At 41.2% G+C, this 19,941-nt stretch overlaps 1 protein-coding gene across 1 annotated transcript in view; it reads right to left on the reverse strand.

The window, feature by feature from the left end:
• Positions 1–19,941, reverse strand: part of LOC136678169 (contactin-associated protein-like 2) — a 45,762-nt gene continuing 25,821 nt past the window's right edge. Inside the window, exons 6-25 of the mRNA XM_066656094.1 lie at positions 19,611–19,795; positions 18,108–18,251; positions 16,658–16,916; positions 16,234–16,383; positions 14,816–14,978; positions 13,697–13,803; positions 13,319–13,438; positions 12,986–13,104; positions 12,619–12,703; positions 11,259–11,415; positions 10,921–11,048; positions 10,221–10,391; positions 9,551–9,769; positions 8,689–8,925; positions 7,069–7,293; positions 6,578–6,711; positions 6,155–6,248; positions 3,554–3,784; positions 1,045–1,113; positions 1–812 (exon numbers count right to left, since the gene is read on the reverse strand). Coding sequence (XP_066512191.1) covers positions 613–812; positions 1,045–1,113; positions 3,554–3,784; positions 6,155–6,248; positions 6,578–6,711; positions 7,069–7,293; positions 8,689–8,925; positions 9,551–9,769; positions 10,221–10,391; positions 10,921–11,048; positions 11,259–11,415; positions 12,619–12,703; positions 12,986–13,104; positions 13,319–13,438; positions 13,697–13,803; positions 14,816–14,978; positions 16,234–16,383; positions 16,658–16,916; positions 18,108–18,251; positions 19,611–19,795 — 3,197 coding nt within the window. The 3' untranslated portion in view covers positions 1–612. The remainder of the gene's footprint in view (positions 813–1,044; positions 1,114–3,553; positions 3,785–6,154; positions 6,249–6,577; positions 6,712–7,068; positions 7,294–8,688; positions 8,926–9,550; positions 9,770–10,220; positions 10,392–10,920; positions 11,049–11,258; positions 11,416–12,618; positions 12,704–12,985; positions 13,105–13,318; positions 13,439–13,696; positions 13,804–14,815; positions 14,979–16,233; positions 16,384–16,657; positions 16,917–18,107; positions 18,252–19,610; positions 19,796–19,941) is intronic.

The following is a 19,941-nucleotide window of genomic DNA, read 5'->3' on the forward strand; positions in this document are numbered from 1 at the left end:
ATCAATAAAAGAGGCAAACTGTAAACATACTCATGAATAATTGTGATGTAAACAACTACAGAATCCAGAGAGCTATAAGAACAGAACCTACTATGTTAGACGAAAAGTGCTGCTTTTACATTGACGCAACGTTGCAGAATGTCAGTCTTTTTTCCATGCTTCTATATTTGTGTGACTGTTTTTGAAGATTGGCAATAAAATGTATTGAAATACAATCAAATGTCATTGTCTGTAACATAAATATACATTGTGCTATTGGTTTTTTGATCACTTTTCTGGCAGTCGAGTTATCTGTCCACAGTTGTTACTTGACATTTGTAGTACAATCAAACATGATAAAAATGCACCGATTGCTTCAATATTTTGTTTTTTTTGTCCATGGAATGCAGAAAAGATGCCTTCCTATATGTGCATGGGATGATTTCAGATTTGACAGAAGTCTTTGCATTACACTCACTCGCATACACTGTAATTACATGACAGACTTGGCCACCAGTGCACATTTCAATGAGTGTCTGAGTCCTGTTTATTCAAGATTCCATTTTCTAAACCTTGCAGTTCCACTAGAGGGTGTGCTCCACATTATCCCCCATATTTCCCCAAAAGATGTGGCTAAATGAACCACTCCTTCTTGCTCTCGTCGATAGTCTCAGTGAAGGCGGGATCATTGACAATGATGGCAGCATCAGCACAGTCAGCTGACTCCGCCCCCTTCGCTTCATTGGTGTGATACGAACCCTTGTGACGGAACATGTGACGCACCAGGAACACCAGTGTGCAGAGGATGGTGAATATCACAACAGCGATGATGCCTAAAGAACATGAATTCCATAATAATATAATTGAATAATAGCTCTTAAAATATTAAAATGTTAAGTATATAATAATAATATTCATAATAATAGCAATATCACCAAATCCAACTGAGGCTTATTTACACCTGTATGAATGTGTTGTTGTTTTTGGCCACAACACATTGAGATAAATTTTTTATGCAGTTTGCTTAAGTTTGGATATAAACTGCAAATACTATTTATTTCTTACCTCCGATTATGGCAGAGTCTCGATTCACTCCATCCCGATTCACCCGCTCTTCATCCAGGAACTGGACTCCTATGAAAAGAAAATTAATGGCAAAAGCAAATCAGTTTCAGACATAAAATCTGAGATCCAATGTTGAAGAATTTGAGAAATTTACAGTGGTTTCCATTCATAATCCCGTATTAAGAGAACTCATAAATCAACACAAATCAACACATATTCTCAAGTGAAGACCCTCAGATAAGAGCAAAGTGCATATCAGTAATACAGCTTTTAATTTCGAAAACCCTTCGTTAAGTTTTTATATTTATTTAATTTGTTAATTGAATAATTGTTAAATTGTTATTTTGTTGATTACAACTATTTGAGCCTTGTAAAAGTTATTAACTTCCAAAACATACATTTATTACAACAAATCAAATGTGGATTTGGGCATGAATGGGTGTTGCTATGACAACTATTACAGTACGAGGACAGGAGAGTTTTTTATTGGATAAGTAATGTTTGTTTACTTGAGCTCAAGTTACATTTATTACCATACCATGTTTGCCCTAGGTGTTTGATCATGTTGTAAAATTTAGATATGATTTCTTGCCGAACTATTCCTATGACAACTGTCTACATTGCCCAATACAAAAAATATTATTAAATTATTGTTGTAATTATATATTTGGCAATAAACAGAGCTACACAGAACCCATTACACCATTATTAATGGGGCATGGAGGGTATTTTTAGGCAAAGGGGGGTTGGGTCCTTTTATGAATATAGAATGTGTTTTCTGACAGCAGGAGAGAGGCTGAGGCTGGCGTGAGAGCAGATCAGTGATAAACCGTCTGCTCTTTTCAGCTGCCGTCTCAGCATGACACACACCCTGGAAAACACAACGCACCCACTCACACCAACACACACTATCACACACACAGGGCTTTGCTTTTTGCCAGTGTTACACTAATCCTCTCTACAGGGCAGTGATCACAGATGCCTTTCAAGGAGGTCACCACTAGAATACACTATCCTTTCCATGCCAAACGTCTAGGAATATCATCTGAATGATCTTCCATGTCTTAGATTAACTTACGTTTTACTGTGAGGAACAACACCTGACCACTGTTCAGGAAACAATTATGGTAAGGCCATAATACCACAGGAAACAATAAGTCATCATTCCCCAGGACCTAGCAGTAATTTGGCAGTCATACAAATCTGTCTCTTGGGGTAAGGAAGTGGACGCTACCAAAAACAGCTGTTCCAAGCCACAGATTTAATTTTCTTTATACAGGGGGAAATAATTCAAGCTGTTTCTAACACTTGAAAAGCAAAAGAAAAATAAAGTCACATAGTAAATCAAAGCTATGAGAGTCTATGTCCTTGTATATTATATTTATGATTTATTATGATTTCCAACAATTCACTAATACAGAAGCCCAGAGTGACATCTCACACCACGACAGATCACTGGGCTCATGTTGGAGGTTTGCTCAATGATTGATTTCTTCTCTGTCATCGTCCTGACGTCTCAAACTGTTTCAGGAACTGTGATATGTATGTCTGCGCGATAACAGAAAAACACAGCCTGCAGAGGTGTTCTATCAAACAGGGCAGCAACAGAGGGATTGAGGAGAGGTAAAGAGGGAGGAGGGGAAGCTATAGATCTCCTGCCTCAGGAGAAACACATGGCCAAGCACTGTCAACAAGCTGGATCAATAAAGCCGCTTTTCTAATGTCCACACAGCAATTTCTCCCTACAGGAGGAAAGCAGAGAGGGCAAAGGAGTGTTGGCTCACCACTGTAAAGAGTCTTTATGAACCTAATGCAGAAACATAATGTTGCTGTCACAAGAAACCTCCAAAATCATAACTATAAAAAGGATGGAGCACATGTTAACATAGCAAGATGTTGTTCTACATAAGATTGTTTCTTCTTGTCCATACCATACCTCATTAAATTTGTATGCCATGTAATGGACAGATGGTTGTTTGAAAAGGTATAAATAAATAATTGACATGGATTTGACAGGGATGATATCCGGAACCTTATGCTTTCAAGAATGGCAGAATAATTATTAATACAAATTTTTAACCATATTCCAGTTGAAGCCAGACATTCAGCTGTGGAATAAAGGTTAGTGAAGTATGCTTGGGACTAAAACGCTGAGGAACAGTGCTTTCCCCTCCCTCGGGCTTATGTTGAGCAAGAAACCTTACCCCCCAGTTGTTTCCACTGGAATCCCAAGGGTATGTTTGTGCTCACTGCCCCTAATCACTTGAGTTTGTTAGTGTGTATGTGTATGTGTTTGTGTGTGTGCTCACTGTGTGTTCATTTCCTAGTTTGGGTTGGAAGATCACTCTAGATTTTCAGCATGTTTCTGAAAATAAGCCTACATCTGCAAGTGTAAATAAATGTAATACAGCTCACTAGACAGTCATGCCTTTACCTCTGTATTTTTATTTTAAAAGGGCAATCAGGCTCAGCACTAGTCCTAGCACACACAGTTCCCTGAAGTTCTCACCTGAGTCAGGTTGCCACGGGTCAAAGGCTGCAGACATGGGTGGGATGGTGAGGGGTAAAGCTCCGCAGTTGGACTCAACCAGGACGCCCTGTATAGAGGCAGTGGATGGAATTCCTGGCCTCAGAGCAGCTTTTAGAGGAGCAATGCGGTTAAACTGCACCCTGGAGAGACAGCCTACAAAGCCTGGGGTGTTATACCTCTCTATCAGCACAGGATCTATCTGACCCGTCTCTGAAACACAAGAGAAAACATTCATTATTATAATCATTAATTAATTCATTATCTGTAAGCGCTTATCCAAATCAGGGTTGCGGTGGGTCCAGAGCCTACCTGGAATCATTGGGCGCAAGGCGGGGAATACACCCTGGAGGGGGCGCCAGTCCTTCACAGGGCAACACAGACACACACACATTCACACACTTTGGAGTCACCAATCCACCTACTAACGTGTGTTTTTGGACCATGGGAGGAAACCGGAGCACCCGGAGGAAACTCTGGGGAGAACGCGGGGAGAACACACCAACTCCTCACAGACAGTCACCCGGAGTGGGAATCGAACCCAATACCCTCCAGGTCCCTGGAGCTGTGTGACTGCGACACTACCTGCTGCACCACCGTGCCGCCCTAATTAATCATTATTATATATTATATATAATATGCACAGATTAATATTAGAAATACTGCAGTTAAAAATATTGAATGTTTGGATGTTGAGTGTGTGAAGAGATATAGAGGGTATTATGAAAAAGAGAAAGAGAAAGAGAGAGAGAGAGAGAGAGAGAGAGAGAGAGAGAGAGAGAGAGAGAGAGAGAGAACAAAAAGCAATTCCTTTTCTTCAAAGCGAGTGGCTGGAAAAATTGGAGACCTTTCAAAAGGAACTGAGAAGGAGCTCTGTAATCGCTCAAATAAAAACCAACAAAGACCCTGAGAAATGATTATACACACTCCATCCATATGGACAGCCGGTGCTTTTCCTTGGCCACTGTGTCCAAATACAAAGGGTAAGACTATAGTTGCAGCAAGCAACTACACAAAAGCAGCTACAAAATTTTTTTTACAGTGAAACTCACAAGGCATTTTGAATGCAAAATGAATGAAAAATGCCAGTACTGTTTACATCTCAAATTTTAGGACAATTCTGAAATTCCCCTTTATTGACAAGTGTATCCCAAATACAATTCCTACTGCAGAATATTTAGATGATGTCGAGTTACCATGACAACATACCTGCCTTTTATTAATTTCACTGGATATGTAAACATGTACAAATAAACGTTAATATGCTAATCATTGATACTGCAGAGTCAACAATCTGATATACATAATTATGCTTAGAAAACAAACAGGATATCGGTATCAGCTCAGTCCTGATATTGGCACAAACACAAACCCATATTGAACAAATGCATATTAACACGCATATTCTTATAACCAAACTCCACAGCCATGGTCAACTCATAACAATCCAGTAATCCACAAATAACAAGACACATGAGACTCATTTTCTTTTAATGCCGACAGGTTTGTATTTAAGTAACAATAACACCAGACTGGGTGTTACCTGGGAGGTGAACGTAGAGCAGCAGCGTTGTCTCCTTGTCAAAGAGCCGCTCTGAAATTAATCTACCTCTTAATCTTTAAGCACGTCCTGTCTTTCTATCCTCCATACCTCCTTTGTCATTTGCTTGGCTAATATCCCCTCATTCTTTCAATGCCCACAATCTGATGTCTGTTATCTTCCCTAATCCCCTATGCCTGTATTCCTCCACCCTCAGCTCTGGTCATTTTGGTCAGTTTCTGCTTCAGCAGCTACAAAACCTGGAAACTGGAGCCAGATCTGGAGCACAAAGCCTCAGAGGATGATGTCAGAGATTCGTTTACTGAGAGAAGCAGGTGGAAATTGTGGAGCGCGGTTTAAATCTGGGATGCATCTAGCGTTGGATATTTTTACCTTGAACAGAAAACATATCTTTTGACACTTAAGAAAATCATTATAATCTGCATAACGCACAGTCTGATGGTCTGCATACATTAGGGCAAAAAAGAGGAATGAAGGAGCAATGTGTCTTAAAAGGCACAGTTAAAAAAACAAACATAAGGAATAAAAAGTTAATAAGAAAGCCTTGGGAATGAAAATTAAATAAAAAAAATGTATACATATCTGCTAGTATATTATGTTTATTATATTATTATGTATATTATATATATAAAGCGGGTGGCACGTTGGCGCGGCAGGTAGTGTCACAGCCACACAACTCCAGGGACCTGGAGGTTGTGGGTTTGATTCCCGCTCTGGGTGACTGTCTGTGAGGAGTTGGTGTGTTCTTCCTGTGTCTGTGTGGGTTTCCTCCGGGTGCTCCGGTTTCCTCCCACAGTCCAAAAACACACGTTGGTAGATGGATTGGTGACTCTCAAATGTGTGTGTGTGTGTGTGTGTGTTGCCCTGTGAAGGACTGGCGCCCCCTCCAGGATGTGTTCCCACCTTGCGCCCAATGATTCCAGGTAGGCTCTGGACCCACCGTGACCCTGAACTGGATAAGTGGTCACAGATAATGGATGAATGAATATATACAAAGCTAAAATAACATATTGTCTACTCACCAAAGACTTTTCCAAGGAAAATAGTCTTAACCAGATTGAACTCAGTGTCGGAGACCTCAGGAAGAGCGTAGCTCACAGTTGGGTAATGATCTAACTGTTCACACAGATGGAGACAAAGAAGCTAATTCAGTAAAACAAACACATGCGAAGTAGCATTGCTCATGTTCTGAACAGCGATGTAAGGCTGGCCTTAGAAAACTATACAAAACTATATTTCTAACGAGTTGCATAATGAACAGCCTCTCACAACCCATTTGAAATGCTGATGTTTGTGGTATGTCTTTTAAAAGTCATTCCAAATGTAGATTTTTATTTTTATTCAATTTGTATGAGATTAACAGACAATAAGATAAAGTTGTAAGAATGTCATATGATGTGAAAACTATGGTTCAGGAGATGGTTCATTGTACTGTGAAGCCTGACCTGTAGGTGGATGAGTCTGTCCTGTCTGCTGATGTTGACGCTGTGTGGCTGCCCATTGGCCATGTTGCGATTGTCCATACTGATGGTGAAGGGCTCCTTTAAGCCCCCTAGACTGTAGCGGATCTGGATTGTACCTGAGAAAGGCAACAACATAGCTCCTCTAGTGACTCGTCTAATGTTTAGCTGAACAAAGTAAAATTTAGATATTTAATTGCATATAAAATAAGCCTATTTTTAAAAACTTTGCTAGTGTTCCATCCTAAAAATGACTGACCGCACCTTTAATTTAACGTTGTTTAACAAGGTCTGATATCCTTAAAATATGTAACAAATTTATCATGACTTTTTACCATTTATAAATCCATTAAATCATTTAATAAAAGTTGCAACAACAAAAAAATTCCTTTACCACTAAAGTGACGTCCATTTTTACTTATATCTAAAGAACTCGTATCATATCTTCCCCACCACGTTTACATCCTGCTCCTCACCGTTATGACGCAGCACCACTGCCAGGTAGTCCTGAGTCCTGGAGCTGATGTACACCAGTACGGCGGGAGCGTTAGAAGTGCTGAAGCTGAAGCTCAGCTCCTCCCGAGTCAGGTTCCCTTCCACACCCAGAGCTCCAGACACAGGCTTTGATGCAGGGGCAGAGCCACTGTCCGACATGAGGTCATACCGGACCATCGTCCCACTCTCAAAGTAGCCCCCAACATCTGCAGCACAGGCAAATGATGTTAATGCAAGATAATTAGTTAAAAATGTATTACTGGAATACTTAAACAAACAGGACATTAATATTATACAGAGGAATATATGAGTTATATCTCACCCTTATGTTAGAATCATCACGACTGTGTGAGTGACTGGGTGATAGGGGTGGGCAATATGGCCCTAATGTAATATCATGATATTGTAGGGTATTTTCACAATAACAATGTCTTTGGCGATATGATGAAGCAATGAAAAATATTTTTATTAATTTTAAGAACACACTATTGCAACAAAAAAATTTTTTATATTATTATTAATTATATTAAATATATGTAATATATATTAAAAATATTAAATGGTTTTCATTCATTCATTCATTATCTGTAAGCGCTTATCCAGTTCAGGGTCGTGGTGGGTCCAGAGCCTACCTGGAATCATTGGGCGCAAGGCGAAAACACACCCTGGAGGGGGCGCCAGTCCTTCACAGGGCAACACAGACACACACACACTCACACTCACACTTTTGAGTCGCCAATCCACCTACCAATGTGTGTTTTTGGACTGTGGGAGGAAACAGGAGCACCCGGAGGAAACCCACGCGGACACGGGGAGATCACACCTACTCCTCAAAGACAGTCACCCGGAGCGGGAATCGAACCCACAACCTCCAGGTCCCTGGAGCTGTGTGACATTACCTGCTGCGCCACCGTGCCGCCATTTAAATGGTTTAATTTATTAAAATGATTTATTTTACTACAAATGTAATTTCAAGGGTGGCACGGTGGTGCAGCAGGTAGTGTCACAGTCACACAGCTCCAGGGACCTGGAGGTTGTGGGTTCGATTCCTGCTCCAGGGTGACTGTCTGTGAGGAGTTGGTGTGTTCTCCTCGTGTCCGCGTGGGTTTCCTCCGGGTGCTCCGGTTTCCTCCCACAGTCCAAAAACACACGTTGGTAGGTGGATTGGTGACTCAATGCTTCACAATGGTGTGTGTGTGTGTGTGTCTGTGTTGCCCTGTGAAGGACTGGCGCCCCCTCCAGGGTGTATTGCTGCCTTGCGCCCAATGATTCCAGGTAGGCTCTGGACCCACCGCGACCCTGAATTGGATAAGCGTTTACAGATAATGAATGAATGAATGAAATGTAATGTCAATCATTGAGAGCCTCTTTCCACCGTACTTCACTGTGCCTACACGACTCATGTAAAAAACGTTAGCCATATTATGGTTAATTGCATGATGACGTTAGGTAAACATGTTAGAATATCACAATATCACGATATTGACATTTTAAACAGCCCTACAGGGTGAGAATGTCCACTGATGTCCACAGATGAGAGTGACAGACATTCTCCAAAACTATAAGAAACAGAGAGTCTGAAATCTAGGATGGGTCAGTACCGTCTGTGCAGAAGGGTCCATCAAAGGCTGTGAGGCTACAGTCACAGGAGTAGCCATTGTATTTTTCCAAACACTTTCCCCCGTTCTGACAGTGCATGCCGTAGCTGGAGCAGTGACCTGAGCAGCCCGGCTTGACCCCTGGGGTCACCTTCGCCCGCTCTTCTAGGTCAAGGGTCACGCCATTCATCTTCAGAGAGCGGATGCATCCAAGAAATCCCCTCTGCCCCCCAGAAGCACCTGGGCAGAGAAGTCAATATCAGTGCCTCACATTCTAAAGCACAAAATCCACCAGCACTTCAGCACTCCATAAATCAACACCATAAATCTATGCTTAAAGAACAGTGCATGGAGTCTGTTCTGACAGGAAATCTTTATTTAAAGATAAATAGTTTAAAGAGTTCACAGCTCTATGTCTGCAAACTTGCCCTGTACTCCATAAAGTCTGCAACAGTCTGGGACGGTGGCCATTTTCTGCATCCTGGAACAGTACCACCGAATGGACTCTTAGTCATACCATATAGAAAACTTTGTAATATTATTGTTACAGTGGAAGCCTCCAAGGAAATGCAAGCTGTCTACTTTGCTATTGCTTTTGTTAGCATGCTGCTCATTGACTTATAGATTTATTGATTTGTAAGTCTCTGTGAGCAGTGTCCAACATGATCTCCCACAGGTGCTGAAAGAACCCTGAGAGAGCTACATTTGCATCTATTATAGCATCCTACAGAGTGCCGCTGATCTCTGCATTTTTAAACATGGTAAAACAAAAAAATTGCTGTAGTGGTACTGTTACTTGACTTGCTTATTATCTGTGTGATAATGAATAATACAATACAGTCTGGGATGTGTGTGTTGCTCTTACCCACAAACAGCTGACTGAAGAGCTGCAGTCGAGTGTGGCCCTGAGGTGGGGCTGTGCGCATGTCCCTGTACTGTTTGTCCAGTCGGAGCACAGCCTCCTTTACATTGCGCTCTGCCTCCACTCTGTGCCACTGGTCATCATTTAGGGGGGTCTGCGAATGTACGCTCAGCTCCACAGGGCCGTTACCAACGTCAAAAGAGAAGGATACAATGTAGGCAGCTGCAGGTAGAGGGCAAACAATTCAGTCAAAGTCAAATATAAAGAGCACCACAGAAGTTTACAACAGAATACTGCTTACAATTGTCTGACGTACATATAATTTTTGTCTTGTGTTGGGGTTTTCAGGGAAAATATTTAATTGCGTTAAAGTATACTTTATGTGGTTAATATATATTTGTACATTTGTACAAGTCCTGCTACAAACTGATCTTGCAATGTATCATTTTCTCAGTGTAATTTAACTGGCGATAATAAAAGTACTTTGTTGTATTTTGAGCTGAACCATTAGGGGTTAAAACAGCAAAGTCAGAAGCAAGGTGCTGAAAGCACTTAAGTACTTACTGTCTCTATATTCTCGGTAAGATATTGAACCCCATAGCCATTAAATATTCTACAGCACCTTCATGGACAGTTGAACACAGCATTATTGCATTTCCTGAATGAATCTCACATTTCAGCTCCAGTCGGATAAAATCTGTGTTTCCCAGGTTTTCCAGAAAGACGCCGTATGAAGACGAGGTCTTGAAGTAGAAGGAGATGTCTGCACTGAACTCTCCTTGAAAAGTGGGGAAGTGGAGATATGATGCTGGTGTGTTGAAGGATGCAGCATTCCAGTAATTCCCTGAGGAGTGAACAGAAACACAAATCCGGTTAAAGGCATGTAAAATAATAGTTCAAAAAAATTATATGTTTGCACAGTTCTCTTTTAACCAGCACCAGGACATTTCTGGTGTCCGATGTTTGCTCCTGCTTTAAAGCTATAAATCTAATATATATAAATATTAAGGGAGGCTTATTTACACCTGTTCGCATTGTATCATGTATCAATCAATAAATCGGATTTTATTTGCCTGAACTACCTGTCCAGGTTCATTTATACAGATAGACTCTACAGTGACTGACTTTCTAAGATGGTTTAGCAGCCTGGCACAGTTTGAACAATTACCTAAGAATGGTTTAGATACAAAGTTTGCACAATGCTAACTAATCTGGTTGTATCTCAGGTGCAAAAAATAAACAAAAACAAAGAAGCAAACCGCTTGCCTACGCTTATTCTGTAGCATCAGCACACAACATTTATAGTGATGCTAGTGTGTGGAGACCTTATGTGTCCAGAAAAGCAAAATCAAATAGACGATGTGTCCACGTACGGTCTCCTTGGCAACGAAGGGGTCCCACGGTGACTTTTGCTTCAGAACCAGAGCGCTGTGTGTCCCCTACCACCACCTGAGTGACGGGTAGATGATCCTTATACATCAACACACCTGCGTCCTCTCTCCTGTGGGCAAGAAAATCCCTAACCATTTTCAAAAGAAGGCTGACCACTAGATGGCATCATTTCATCATTAAAGTTTGTTGGCTTGCTGTGCATGTAAACACTGCACAGGAATAAAAGTGTCCGACTTAGAATTGTTCATAGAAGCTACATTTAAGGAAAGCTATTAAACAAAACAGTCCGCACTGAAACTTAGTTTGTCAGAGATCTTACCACTGTCTCTGGTCAGCATCACAGTTGCAGTAAAGGTTGGGGTCAGTGCAGTTGCGCTCAATGCCACAGGCGCATTTCTGGATCCCCGGTCCAGACCCACCCCAGTAGAAGTGCCTCTCATTCCCTCGGCCAACCCACCAGGTGTACGGTGATCCATCTAACACCAAAACAACACATTCTTTCATTATTAATAACATCAGACACTGGAAGCCTTCATAGCAGTGCAGAAAGACCCTTAGAAACCAGGGGAAGCTACCTCACTGTAGGTGTTCATTCCTAAGGCTACATGACACCTACATAAACATCTATAAGGGCTAATCCAAGAGGCTTCACTTGTCATAAACCTAACCCAACTAATGCATAATGGAATAAATATACAGTACAGGGGGGCCCTCGACTTACGACGTTGATCCGTTTCTACGTCGCGTCGTAAACCGATTTACGGTGCAAATCGGAACATAAGTACGCAATGTACGTAAACAACGTACTGTAAGCAATTATCCTATCCTAACACTTTTCCTCCTCGGTCCCGAGCCGCGTAACCGTGTATTCTTCCGCCGCGCCGCACACACCAAACACGAAGTTCGAGTTACGACGTTCACGACGCAAAACCACTTAAACCACTTAAGTCGAAACAAGGCTTTATACAGTAAATGGAAGATGTGTTACGAAACATCGTAACTCGGGACTGACGTAACCCGAGGACCTCCTGTATAGATTTATGTAGGTTTATGTCACTTGTCATGGCAGGTTCCTCTCCAGTGAAGGGTTTCCTAAACAGTAGCTGTAGCAGAGACCTGGAAACAGCTTTGCTTTTAGAAAAACAGTATATACTTCAAACTGAAATCTCAAATGTATTCATTACAGCAAGCCAAAACTCAAGTATAAAACTATCTTGAGATTGTTATTGATTTACCTTGAGCATTACAAGGTTTCTGAAGTTGTTTAGCTAAGCCCAACGAGTTTTATATCAATTAAGACTCTGCTACATCCACAGATTTCCTTGTTTCTGCCATAATAAATCAGTATAACTGTAATTGAATCTCAACTTTATCTAAAGTGGGAATAACTCAATTAAAAACATTTATAAGTCTCCATAAAGAAAGTAAGTCTTCCAGACTTTCACTTAGGAAATGTAATTACTATCTATGGCCAGGGTAGGGTGCATTCAGATAAACACAGAAACGTTACATTAATCAATAAAGACATTTTTTTGCACAAAAAGCCTTTAAAAATATTGGTTTTTGAATGTGGAAATATTGGAAATAATAGGAAATAATACCAAGAACATGGAGTGGAGGTGATATTCTCTCCACACACACACACACACACACACACACACAAGCTTGTGCTTCTTTACCTGGGGAGTTGAGTAGGCGTGACATACGGCATGTGTAGGCCACATACTGCTCACAGTGCTCTGCACTGCTGGTGATAGCATTAATCTACGCAACACAAAACACACTGCTTAAAAAGGGTGAAAAGGTCAGATATGACAACAACCTCCATTTTGTAACAATAGCTCCTCAATCTGAAATTGTGTATTTCCTCATTGCTCAAAGAAACAAACAGAAATGTTATAGAGTTTTTTTTTTAATTCGGATTAAAACGGAAACCTGGTTTCTCATTCAAATTATAGACTGCTCTGTTTTATTAAACATGTGTATAGGGCTTTGTCCTTAGCAGATTTGTAGCATTTAAACATGGATGTAATGAAGGAGAAGTACCTGGTCAGTGGACACACTGTAGTTGAGCTTCAGGAGGGTTCCCTGTGCTGCATCAGAACCTGGGTTTACTGCACTCTGCGCAGGAAGATCATTTACCAGTGTGGTCCACACTTTATCCTCTGTAAAACACACACACACAACCTCTTATAAGCTTTCAGCATGAAAGCAACAACTGACATGAAAACTGAGTAGAGAACACACAGTCTTACAATTTTTTGGAATTATTATAATTTAATCAATTATGACCTTAGAATTATTCTCAAACCTATTTGGATGAACTTTTAAGGATGATTTTATTACAATAGTTGTATGTAGACATTGACTATCCCTCACCCATCATGTTACAGCTGACTTTAAAAGGTTCGAGGGGTCCGCTTCCATCCAGATCAATCCAGTACAAATCGGAGGTCCGGCCCAGGTGCTTGTACTCCTCACAAGACTGCTCATACACAGCTGTGGGAGAACGGCAGTCAGCACAATACCAAAGGCTAACACACACACACTCTGTATTAAATGCTGTTGCAGTTTATTTCTGTACACACTCAGCTAAATAGAGAGATACAAAAACAGTGTGTGACAGAAAGAGAGAATATACCTTAATATAGCAGGTTTTTTTATACGTTTGTATCTGTTATTTCGCTATGAATGAATAAATGGAAGACTTAATGATATATGAAATATACACCGATGTAAACAGTACATTACACATACATGTGTGGCATGTGGCTCCAGTGTAACCAGTTCCATCACAGGAGCATTGAAACGTGTCCCCAGTCTGTGAACATTTGCCTCCATGCTCACAGTGGTTAGGAACACACCTGCAGTGGAAGACAAGCCATTATTTTTTGTGGTAAATGTTTTGTTACATTAAACATGCACTGTATGCACAGTTGAAAGCAAGTAGAGGAAATCACACATTAGAAGGTGTGTCTAAAACATTTGGACACAAGTCCATACACAAGACCACATCGCAGACTAGTACATACTTCTTTTCAATCTTCTCATGTAGATGCTAATTCAATATCATTGGACAGCTCAACATGTGGAGGACTGTAACGGCCTATTCTGTCACATCAGCTAATGCACACACTTCTGGCTTTAGATTTAACAATCACTCTGACACTTTAATCACATAAAGTAACACTTTAAACAGTCACGGAATGTAATTCTGTTGTATTTTGGGTGATTTTTTTATTGATGTAGGTATTCTATTCATGCCCCATATGTCAATAGAAGTTGCATGCTGTGCTGCAGTATGGGAAATGTAATTTCTGGAATACAGTAGCTGTGGTACTGAACAAAGACAGTTCTCTGTGTAGTGTTACATCAATGGGCTGTTCTGGCTTGTTCCTCAGTGTAGAAGCTGTCAGTGTGATCAAACCGCAGTGGGTCACATGAAGTGTGTGTGTGTGTCTGTTTGTCTGTGTGTGTGTGGGGGGGAGGCTTTGAAGATGAACCCCTGCTGTGTTAAATCAGTGACATCAGAAACAGCAGACAGTTCTGCTCCATGAAAGGCACTTAAATAAATGAGGTATTAGCAAGCTGTCACAAACTCCAATCACACTGCGGCAATTTCACTGACAGACTCATAAAGGCACATAAAATAAAGGAATACAGTGCTTCTGCTTGCATCCAAAGACCTTTATCTTGTTTTGTGTGGACACATGTGAGACTTGGTTAATGAAACAATAAACGGAATGGGTTTGTTGTGACTGTTGTTTTGTGTTTGTTTTGTTTTTTAGTGAAAAATAGACATCAAGTTAATCGCTTTTATACAGATGAGCAGTTAAACACAAGCTTTTCAAGTGTGGGTGTGTGTTTTTTTTTTACCTATCTATAATGGCACACATGTCCAAGCTGACGTTCTCAAACGTGCCCTGCGTGCCCTTCTCCACAGCGTGAAGGTCCACTAGTTCTCCGTCCACGTGGATGAGCTGCATACAGCCTTGAAAGGAGCGCTGAGATGGAGAGAGGTCCGTTCGAGGGAAATAGCCTGCAAACCATCAACAAAAATCGGAATTATTCTGATTGATCCTTCCCAGAAAACTTATAAAACTAAAGAAACTGTTCAAATTTGCATGTTGTCTATGTATATTCTTAAACAAATAAAAAAAACATTCAAGAATTCCCCATAAAATGTATAATATTTAATCAGCGAATGTACTCAATGTATATTTTTGCTGATAATTGTACTTGCTTATCCATTAACTGACAGCATTGTTGATTTTCATTCATTCTTTCATTATCTGTAAGCGCTTATCCAGTTCAGGGTCGCGGTGGGTCCAGAGCCTACCTGGAATCATTGGGCGCAAGGCAGGAATACACCCTGGAGACACTTTTGAGTCGCCAATCCATCTACCAACGTGTGTTTTTGGACTGTGGGAGGAAACCGGAGCACCCGAAGGAAACCCACACAGACACAGGGAGAACACACCACACTCCTCACAGACAGTCACCCGGAAGAAACCCATGCAGACACAGGGAGAACACACCACACTCCTCACAGACAGTCACCCCCGGAGGAAACCCATGCAGACACAGGGAGAACACACCACACTCCTCACAGACAGTCACCCAGAGGAAACCCACGCAGACACAGGGAGAACACACCACACTCCTCACAGACAGTCACCCGGAGGAAACCCACACAGACACAGGGGGAACACACCAACTCCTCACAGACAGTCACCTGGAGGAAACCCACGCAGACACAGGGAGAACACACCAAACTCCTCACAGACAGTCACCCGGAGGAAACCCACACAGACACAGGGAGAACACACCACACTCCTCACAGACAGTCACCCGGAGGAAACCCACGCAGACACAGGGAGAACACACCAAACTCCTCACAGACAGTCACCCGGAGGAAACCCACACAGACACAGGGAGAACACACCAAACTCCTCACAGACAGTCACCCAGAGCAGGAATCGAACCTGTGACTGCGACACTACCTGCTGCACCACCGTGCCACCACGTTGTTGATTTCTTAAGTTTATTTTATATTATATGTTTTGTGTTTTATTATTAGTTTTTATTTCCTTTCCTTTTTCCCACCTTCCATTTTTATATTTCCCTTTTTCTCAAGAGGCATCTGCTGCTTGTCAGGCCGCCATTGTAAATAAGAACTTGCGTTATTTCAAAGACTTTCCTTGTTAAATTAAATATAAAATAAAATAAAATAAAGGATTCATAGTTGCACACATGTTCATAGTTTTCATAACATTTATATTTATAACAATTACCTCCAAAATAGTAATCTCCTACAGTCCTTATCTGAATGGGAAGAGTGGCTCTGACAGTGGACATCTCATCACCGTTTATGGTCAGCATGGCGAAACTCTCCAGAGCCAGGAAATGAACACTGTGCCATTGACCATCATTTAGACCAGAACCTAGTCAGAAAAACCGTCCACCACAATATACACCACACAGAGATATAGCAGTAATCAGTAAGCCATAAAGAGGTTCTGTGGTCAGAATTTCTGATAAAAATGCACTCTGATGTTAATGTAGAGCACTGAACTTTGATGGACACTGATGTGTGTATTTTTGGCTGATCAGTCCTGGAGCTAACCTACCAGTGTATTTACCTTTTACAGAATGCTTTTACAGGGCCAGTGACATTACATCAGAGGTGCATTGTGTGCTGAAACTGTGTGCTGTTACCTGAGGAGATATCCACTCGTGTGTTCTTGCCCTGGGAAATGTAGATATGCACCACCACCTTGCCCTCCACTAGGCTGATCTCCACTCCCCCTGGCATGAGGGGGGTGAAGAGCAACAGGCCGCTGGGGCTCCAGGTGCGGAACTGCAGACTGACTGACACTGTGTCTGCGTCGCTGTGACCAGGCAGCTGCAGAGTACTGGTCGAGTTAAAGAATGCTGGAAACGTCTCAGAGGCTGAACAGGAGTAGGTCAGGTTACGCTGAGAAAGGACAAACACCGACCGGTCAGTTTAAAGGAGAACAACAGTCTTACAAGCTTCACTAACAGAAACCTTACGCAGAGTACACCATGTCATGTAGGATATCACATAACTCATAGGGTTACAGCATCATGGGATATGTATGAATTTAGGAGTAAGGATTTACAAGTATACTACTTCCATTACAGTTAAAGTAGGGTCACTGATTACATTAACGGGTTATTTATATTTTATTGGATTAGTGGCAGAACAGGATTTGGTCTGGGCTTTTATCGGAGAGCACAACACACACATACCGTACTGTGCCAAAGTCAATGCCCATTCCTCTATTTCAAATCTAGTCAAAGCAGCCATTATTTTTTTTGTTATTTGAGATAACAAAAAAGCGCTTTCTAAGTAAGAGCTTCACAACTTCTCCACACACTTTCAGACCCATAGCTCTGAGAGGGGGTGGAGCTGTTGTGAAGCTCTTACTTAGAAAAGGAAATAGACACAAAAGAAGAAAATTGTCACTTAAACAAAGAAGCTCACGGAAAAATGGACTTCTCATCCCAGAGCTCAGACCTCAACATCACTGAATGTGTTTAGGATTTCAGAAGACCCAACCAACTTCTAAGACTGAACTGGAGGGAAAAACCCTGCGAATATTTTTTGAAAACTGAAAGATGGTAGAAATGCATGGTAGATGTAATAAATAATTACATCTAATAATTAATTAAAAATAAATGTTAATGGCTGTTCTGACTGAAATTTGACTGTAAGTGAAGGATGGTCTCCCACTTTTGCACAGTACTACACTACACTCTACATGGAAGTTCAAGGTCAGGGCAGATGAAATAACAGGTGGAAAAGCAAGAAAAAAGAAAAACAGACTTACAAAATTGTCAAAAACAAAAGATCCAAAGATTAGTGAACTGTAAACGGCACAGACAATAGATTAAAGCATTCATACAAAAGCTTTATAGAGTGATGAAAAGGGTCAGCACTAAAATGAACAGCGAACACAATGAAAAATTACCATTAAAAATGGACTGCAATGAGTCAGAAACTGGCTTGGCCTGTAAATGTCCAGGGCTTTTACACTATCCACCAGCATGAACACTGAAGCATATACACAGAGCATAATCCCCTTAGCACTCAATATGCTCTGCAGCAGTCTGGTAAAAATAGAGATGCAAATTTGAGCCTTACAAAACTGGATGTGTCCACCCTCTTCCTGCGAGCCAGGTTTGTGATGTTGTCACCGTTGTAGTGGATGCCCTCCAAGCAGCCCACGAAGTTCTGTGGACCTCCAGAACTGGGCTTAGCTGACACTGGCATTCCTCCAAAACTAATCTGCAAAGGAATGGATGGATGTAAATATGAGCAAATGTTTAATACAATGACTGTGGAATGGTGCAGTATTTACACAAGATGGCAGACTGTGGTTCTGTTTCTAACTCAAGCAACCACACCAGCCCTTGGGGAAGACCCTCGGCATGGCATTTGCATACATTAGTAATACGATTAACACTCATAAATTGTTTTTTATAAGATCATCTGCCAAATGCTGGGATTGTAAATTGTAAATTGGCCAGATCCACTTACGTTTATGCTTAGCCATTAGCTGTTTTCTGCTTTAATTTTCAGCTTTATTTTGTAACACAAATTATTGAGAATCTTTTGAACATCTGATCAACAATTTGAAGTAGTGTTATTATCAAACTTTAAGGCAACTTACTCGATAGCAATGGGGAACTACTTTGGTGAACAACTCTCACCCCCCTCATCAAACATTTAATTTTATTTCACATTAAAAGATATTATTTGTAACTACAAATACATAAAAAAACATTGTTGATTGTGTGGTTTATCGCTCTTTCAGTGAAGAAGACAGGAGTGATTAGAGAGTAATAGCTCCCTCTTGTGGAGACGTCCAGGCTGCTGAACATGACATTGTAACAACCTGCCGACGATTTATCCTTCAAATTACAAAGTAGTCCTTCATCTAATTAATTTTCTACATAAATTCAAGTTATCAGCTTAATACATTGCAGCAGTCTCACTAATTTCACACTGCTCTCAATCTTTTATCGATTCATTTATTTATCTTCTGTAACGTCTTTATCCAGTGTCGCAGTAATTCCAGAGCCTATCCAGAATTAATGGAAAAAAAACATCAGGAATACACTCTGGAAAGGGCACCAGCCCATCACTGTCAATCAGTGCTAATATTAATCATGCCATTTTTTATTACTTATGTATCACTTGCTAAACTAATTAATTACTAATTAACGTACTCTAACATTCTGCGATAAGCAGAGGGATATAATAGGAGACAAAGTATGTTAGCACACAGGGACAGAGAATAACATAGAAAGCTGTCTCCCGCGAGAGACAATGCAGGAGGGAGGACAGTATGTGTTATTATATTCCAGCAATAACTCATGCTTGTATTCATGTATTCATGCCCGGAACCGACTCATGGGACTGGAAATGGGGCTGTAGCGAGAAACCTGGAGGCTAATTTCAAACACTCTTTCCAAACATTCCCTTTCAGTCTCATAAATGAATAATATTCCCAGGAGGCATTCTCAGAAGTCACCAATAACGATGAAAAATAATCTTCAAATTGCCAAACAGACTGCCAAAGGAACACCACGGATCACAGAAAGTGTTGAAGCTGTTAAAGCTGGAAGACTGAAGTGTCCTGACCTCGTAGTCCAGGTCCAGATGGTCAAACTCTCCGTTGGTCCTGAAGTTCTGCGTGTGCTGGTCCAGGGTGAAGTTCACACTGCGTCTGTATCTCTCGATCAGCACAGAGTGCCAGTGGTCATCATCCAGAAGACTGCCGCTGGACACTGAAGTGTGACCCTGGATGGAGCCGTACTGGTTGCTACCTGGAGTAGACAGATGGCAAAGCTTTGAACATCAGGGAGAAACCTGAACATTTCGGCTTTAAATGTAACAAGACGGTCCGCAGTCAAACTGGGCTGCACATTGTATTGTATTTTAATAGTTTTCTTGATAATGGCATTTCAGTGCA

Source organism: Hoplias malabaricus, chromosome Y (assembly GCF_029633855.1).
Source record: "Hoplias malabaricus isolate fHopMal1 chromosome Y, fHopMal1.hap1, whole genome shotgun sequence".
Lineage (NCBI taxonomy): Eukaryota > Metazoa > Chordata > Actinopteri > Characiformes > Erythrinidae > Hoplias > Hoplias malabaricus.